This window comes from Saccostrea cucullata, unplaced genomic scaffold (assembly GCF_032062105.1).
Source record: "Saccostrea cucullata isolate Sc308-1 unplaced genomic scaffold, CSIRO_AGI_Scuc_v1 ctg21153, whole genome shotgun sequence".
NCBI classification, from domain to species: domain Eukaryota; kingdom Metazoa; phylum Mollusca; class Bivalvia; order Ostreida; family Ostreidae; genus Saccostrea; species Saccostrea cuccullata.
Window position 1 is genome coordinate 1 of NW_026936281.1, and position 7,192 is coordinate 7,192.

A 7,192-nucleotide genomic window follows, 5' to 3' on the forward strand; every position below is an offset into this window, starting at 1 on the left:
ATGCAACCCAGGCCTCTCACATGTGAAGCGAGAGACATACCACTAGACCACGGAACTACTTTACACAGACAAAAATTATACGCAAAGATGACGTCACATACATGTATTTATTTATTCACGTTCGATATTGTCAAAATTTTACACAATGCATGATATCTAATTTAACCTTTATTAAACAGTTCTAATAGAAGTAATAAGAATATAAAGTCCACTGAGAACCTGTTTTATACGTAATAACTCTCCTCATGCCCCTGCGCTAAAAATAGCGACATGTAATACAATAAATACTAATAAAACAAACGGGGCGGGACACTTTGAGAGGGGGAGAGAGGTCCTAGGGAGTTTTGGTATAAAATTACATTGCAAAAGCTCAAAATCTTCTTGAAATATCGCCCGGAAATGATAGTGTTTCATACAGGCAGAATGTATAAATTTAACGACCTTGAACTTTGACCTTTGACCTCAAAATCAATAGGGGTCTTCCTTCGGCCACAGGGAGTTGTTATGTAAAATTTCAGTGCAAAAGCTCAAAGAGTTCTCGAGATATCGCGCGGAAACGAAAGTGTTGTAAAAGACAGATTTTGCTAATTTATGACCCTGGCCTTTGACCTTTTGACCTCAAAATCAATGGGGTTTTTCTTTAGTCCATAGGGTGTTGCTATGCAAAATTTCATTGCGAAAGCTCAAAGGGTTCTCGAGATATCGTGTGGAAACGAAAGGGTTACAGACAGACAGAAAGACGGACGGACGCACAGACCCAAATTAATATCCCCCACTTTTCAAGCGGGGGACAAAAAATGGTTCCAGATACTTTCATCTGGAAATTTTGTTATTTAACATTTATTTGATTTTTTTGTTTTTCTAGCCTTTGAACTCGAAGAAAGCAGATAAAGTACCAGCTCGATCCATTCATATAGAGTCCAAAGATAGGAACTATTAAAGTATGAGATCGTAGGTATAAGAACGTAGAAAAAAAATTCTCTTGAATTTAAAATCTATCATCAAATTCAAAATATGTTTTATATCAGACACAGGAAGACGAGGCGTTCCGAGTTAAAACGGAGGACAGGTGCTACGGGGTATTCCGGTCCGGCTTGGAGAGAGAAATTACTGATTCCGGATGGGACTGGTCTGAAGGACCTGACACATATATACAAGTGTGGAATTTTGCAAACTCGTTAAAAATATTGCCTCAACGAAGAAAATACATCTAAAACCTCATCAACTATTTTTTCTTTATTAACGTTTTCTTTCTCTATGACAGATACCTAATTGATATCATTATATTTTTGACTATTCATAACATCAGGGTTTGACACTAACTTTTATACCTTGGTGGACCGCAGGTCCACTGGTCAAGAATTTTTGGTGGACCTTCATTAATGTTTCAATGTTTTGTTGAATAAATTTATTCCATGCTATTCAGGCTTATTAAATGTAATTACTTTGAACACGCACTTTCTTCTACTTTACTGAATTTATTTCATTAATTTCACATCATCATTTCCATAGCATAGCATAAGACTTTTTTTGTAGCTCTATTAAGTCTTTTCTGCTTAGAGTAGCTTCAACTTCATCATAATCATTATCATCATCATCACACTCTGAAGGTGAAATATGAATCTCATCTGCCTCCTCTTCCTCCTGCATTTCCTCCTCCACAGCTTCCTGCACTTCCTCAATCTCCCCATCTCTACTAACTGTCACCTTTTCTCTTGGAATACAGCTGTTCTAAGAATGATTAACATAAATGCATATAGCCAATATTTACATGCAAAAGGCTTAACTTATAAGCTGTTATACAATTCCAAATATTAACCAAATTAGCAACTTATAAAATAACCTTAAGTTCATCTTTGTAGAAAGGTCTCCTGGCCCACTCTCCCCTGCATACCACAAATGAATTGCAGGCAGGGGATCAAACTGATCAATTTCCTCTACTTCCAAGGAAAGAAGCATCAGATCACTCAAATTGGCTTCCCCCAATCTGGATCTCCAATTATTTTTCACAAGTTTCATACTGTAAGATGATCAATTATATTTATTTTTATATAAAAACAAACTTCAATAAGAAACCTTTAAATCTTATACAAATTCAAATTGGAATTTACCAGGAGAAGCCTCTCTGCATCAACTGAAGACCCTGGCAGAGTCGACAAGTAGTCTATTAGGTGAAAAAAGTTTGGAAAGTCACACCCAAAATCTGCATAAAGTTGTTTCCAGGTTAAACTGGAGATACACCTGAAAATAAATAAGTATAATTTGAATTGTTTATCTTTCTGCCAAAGAAAAATGTATTTACTATTGAAAATAAAACAAACCTGTATTTAATAAGAGATGTCTTCAGTCGTGTCCATTCCAGCTCAATTCCCTCAATGTCAATTGATGGACAACATCCCTCCAGTGCTGGTCTTGTAGATGTGATCAGTTGTTGTAAATTTTCATCCCCAAAGTCTTTATTTCAAGAAATATTTTAAAAAAAATGTCTTTATTTATTTAAAATTAACAAGTCAGAATGATAAATAAATGTACATAATTTTGTTTATTGCTAGGTAACCTTAAAAATCATGACATGATAATGTTTTACCTGGATCATTAGTAAAATCTGATGGCCATTTCTGAATAAGTAGGATAGATGAGGCACTAAACATGCAGAGATCACCAGCAAATCTTCTACTGATACTAACTAATCAATGAGTCAAGCAATTTGTTTTTTCTCCCTTCAATGATATGCATGCTGTCTCCAGCCACCAATCTCAAGAATGGACCATTACTGTTTGTGTTTTTAATTTGAGGAAGAAAGCAGGTTAGCAAAGAGTGGTGCATAGTATAGCAAGTGCTAACTATACTACAAAAGCAGAGAATAGTAGCAAAGGTACATGCAATATTAAATTAATTACTGTTGCAAGCATTACAAAAAGTAAACCAAAACCAGAGGTAAGTTAGGTTGGTAACAGGCTGAGTGATTAAATGACAGGTTTTCACCTACATGTACATGTAAGTGCAATACACATTAAGGTATTCAATCTCTAATGTGAACAAATTCAGTGAAATTGAATACATAACTGATATGTAGGCATTGAATACTCAGTTTATCTAGACATGCTTCCCATTTATTACTATTAGTATGTATAGGCTGATCTGTCCTAATTTATGACCTTGAGTTTTGGTAAGAGTTATCTCCCCTTTTTTTAATTATTAAAAAAAATTGATTTAAAAAAATTAGCCGGTAAAAAAATTGTTTTCAATTGTCATATTATTTTTAATGTTTCAATGCATCTTTCCACCGCAGGATTTATTGATATTCAAATTATTAAAATTTTTATTTTGAAAAAACGCTTTTCCCCATAGACGTCAATGCAATCTTTGTTAATTAACTACTGCTTAATTAATGACATTTTTAAAACTTTCTCGCGGGGAATCCTTTTCAACTATGAAATGCTTTAATATAGTATCAGTATATTATGTACTTGACGTACATTTAAGGATAGAGAATTAGGTCCCATTAGGGATGGAAATCCTTAAACCCATGATGATTTATACCTTCTCTTAAACTTGTCCAAAATTGCTTTTGCGCTGCCTAATTCACAGTAGATATCAGCAATAGTACTCTGTTGATCCTGAATCTTCAGAGAGACAGTGCTGAGGCTTTTGACCTCATCCATCATAAAGTGTAACCACAAAATCACACTCTTATTCTTCAGAAGTTTCAAAAAGTTTCTTGCTTTGGCACTGGATTCTTTGGATGGATTCTGCTACATCTAATTTAGATAGGGTATATAATGATTGTGAACATCACATTAAAAAAAAATCTCCTAAGTAACATTCAAATGAAATTAAAATAAAAATTACACATGTTCATTGACTACACACTGCATGTATATATGTAATATCAACATAACAAACTTGAATATTCAAAAACGCTGTGTACCTGTTCCAGATGAAGAACAATGCCATCATAGCCAGTGATCACATGCTTCAAAGCCCTCTCAGTATGGGGTAACCACCTTGTTCCACCTACACGGGTTGGGACCAACATTTTTCCCAATGGAATCAAATGCTATCTTAAGATTTGCTCTGCTCAGTGAACTGTATCTAAATGCAAAAAATAAATCCATTAGTTTATTTAATTTCATCTCCCTCATATAATAATTGTTTAATGTGGACTACTTTCTAAAACTAATTTTAAAAAAAAACCTTGTACTTACTTGTAGAACAGATACAAATTTAGAAGAAGGAGTTCACACTTCTTATGTATTGGAATATCTTTGATGCCATCTTTGTACGCCAATTCAAACCTGAAAAAATTAGGCAGCATAGCATTTTAATTTGGATCTTATAACTAAAGAATTTACATTCATATCATTATGTCAATGTTAATGGGTAAAAACATAAGATTTGTAGAAATCACCTGTGTGCTGAGCAGTGTATCCCCTTAAGAAAAGGCCTGTTTGTCATGTAGCTGATCATCTTGACAACGCCCCCTTTTTTACCCACCATAACCGAAGCTCCGTCAGTGCTCATGGCGACCACCTTGGAACGCCAAAGGGGTCCAAATCTTGTATCCAATAAGCCTGAAATGGCTCTTGAAATCCCCTCGGCGTCAGCTTTGCTAACATGTTTTAGTCCAGCAAAGTATGTGAACACCTGAAGATAGTATACTTTTATTTATTATATATAAAGATATTTTTTCATATATTCTTAATATATATATAATATATCATTATGACATACCTCACAGTTCACAGATGCTTTAATATATACGATTTCGGTTTCCTTAGAAGAGGTATCAGTAGATCCATCCGATATAATTGAAAGGAATGAAGCATGTTCAACTTTCTCTTTCTGTAGATCTCTATGTACATCAGCTATATATGACACAAACTGCTGGCAATACTTATCGGTTAGATAAGTATTGCCAATCTGCAAACCTTTTGCTTTATCTAACATGCAGAGTGTTACATAGTCAGTGAATGGTCTTCCTGATTTCGCAATACAGTGTGCATTTCTGAATAAAAATGTTAACTTCTCCACAGCAGCCTAGTTTATCATCACAAGGGCTTTGGAAGCCGTTGATTCTGCTAAGGGTTCCTTCGAGGCATGTTCCCTTGCAAGGCTTCTAGTATGCACGTCCGACAGTTCGTGTTTTTTAATGACATTAATCTTAAAATTTTTGGTACCTGTTACAGTACCCGCATCGTTATTCTTTACAATTCTATCGTGTTCTATCGTGCGTGTATCCTATCGTATCGTGCGTGTATCCTATCGTATCGTGCGTGTATCCTATCGTATCCTATCGTATCGTGCTTTCCGTTTATCAGGTTTTGCGTTTTCTATCGTGTTTTCCGTTGATCGTGTTTTGCGTTTATCGTGTAGATCGTTTATCAGGTTCTATCGTGTATCGTGTTTTGCGTTTATCGTGTATATTCGGAAACCCTCGCTTTTTATCTTTACTATGTAAAGAAACTTCTGAGCTATTCCGAATTTCTTTTTCGTTTTGTTAATAAAAATAAGATTAATTCAACCGAAAAAGAGAAAATCAAGATTTATCCCTTTCTTTTTCATCAATATAAGAAATATTAAAGCGTAGAAGGAAAAAATAATTAATCGCGTATTTCATGAATAAATAAATTGATTTATTAATAAATAAATAATTAAATAAATAAAATAATTATATCATGGTAAAGCAGAGAGTAATTGTAAAATTTAAACAGTAACTCTATTTTTCGGAAATGAAATTATAAGTAGATCGATCAACTGGTCTATTTCTTTAAAAAATAATTTATCGAATTGTATGATTAATTTTGTCAAAATTAAATACTATTAATATGATTTTCTCAAATGAATCGGAGTTACCGGAGAAAGATTTTTGGTAAGCTACGATGTTCGCGTAGACAAAAAGCAAATAAATTAATAATAAGCAGGATATTGAAATGTATCTTTTTTTCACGCAATATTCTATTTTTCCTTGTTTATCGTCTGATAACGTTAGAAATATGTTTACGCGTCTGACCTGCATGTATGCACAATTATTTAAAGTCTTGATGTTACAAATATCATATAAAACTAGTGCTAATTGTAACGGGGACCGTTACAGATGTTCCCCAAACGCTCCCCATGTCCCTTATCGTGCCTTATTCCTCTAAGACCTTTTATAAATATGCTAAGTATCCCAAGATTTCATTTAAGAATATAAAAGTTACAATGATATCAACTATCAACGATATATTGTTTAACGTTTTGCATGCGCGCACACGTACATGTACATGCATATGCAAGATGGCATGTTGATTAAGTGATTAACATATCTTTCTATCCCGCAAATCAAAGAAAAAAATACATACATAAATTTACCATTTCTCAAGCATATGTCATATTTTTAATATATCGATTCACATTTTATTTCTCTACTTATTTAAACCTCGGGCTCAAAGTTGGTTTTATTCCGACGACAAGGCAGGGTTAAAGTCGACTAAGGGTATCACACCAATACCTAACCAATCAAAATGAACTTATTCAATAGTAGTTCCATACATGGAAAAGGGATTTTCTTTTCTGTTCAGAATTTTTTTAATATTTCCTCTCAGGCCATTTTGACAACTCTGATACCTGTGCCTGGTAAATTTTATATACTTTGTAAATAAATATATAAAGGTTTTTTGACCGGAACTATTCATTTTTTCCAATGCATAGGGGGCTACTCTCTGGGTTTTACAAGAGATGTTTAAAAAGACATTCGTGTCAGCTAATGTGACCTATATTGTTTAACACCTTCTTATTAATATTTTTTTCATGAATGCAAATATCTGATTATTTTACGAAGGAGCGTACATGTATATTGATTTTTTAATATACCTAAAATCGCTATTTCTGGGGATTGCGTAATTCTAAAAAAAATTCAAATAAATTTCAAAGGTAAATTAAACAAAGGATGCTTGGTATTAAAATATTATTTCAAATCAGTAGAATCGAATGCTATTAACGACATCTGAATAAATAGGCTATAAAAGGCTTATATGCCAACTTTGGTCATCTGCACTTTAATTTTAAACACGACAGGATTTGTAATTTTTTCTGTATAAATTAATAATTTCTATATACTTTGGAAACTCAAAATGAAATATTTTAATACACTTTCCTCGAACTCTTTTCTACAGTTTTCCTGAAATTTTATGTGGGTCCGAGGTGTTAT

General features: G+C 33.5%; 1 protein-coding gene across 1 annotated transcript; it reads right to left on the bottom strand.

Moving 5' to 3' along the window:
* Nucleotides 1–3,989: 3,989 nt before the first annotated feature.
* On the bottom strand, nucleotides 3,990–5,086 carry LOC134245209 (zinc finger protein 862-like). The gene is made up of 4 exons (XM_062727480.1): nucleotides 4,735–5,086; nucleotides 4,412–4,647; nucleotides 4,209–4,298; nucleotides 3,990–4,095 (listed from the first exon to the last, which is right to left on the bottom strand). Exons 1-4 carry the CDS (start codon nucleotides 4,948–4,950, stop codon nucleotides 3,990–3,992), a joined length of 648 nt encoding a protein of 215 aa, XP_062583464.1. The 5' UTR covers nucleotides 4,951–5,086.
* Between the last annotated feature and the right edge of the window lie 2,106 nt (nucleotides 5,087–7,192).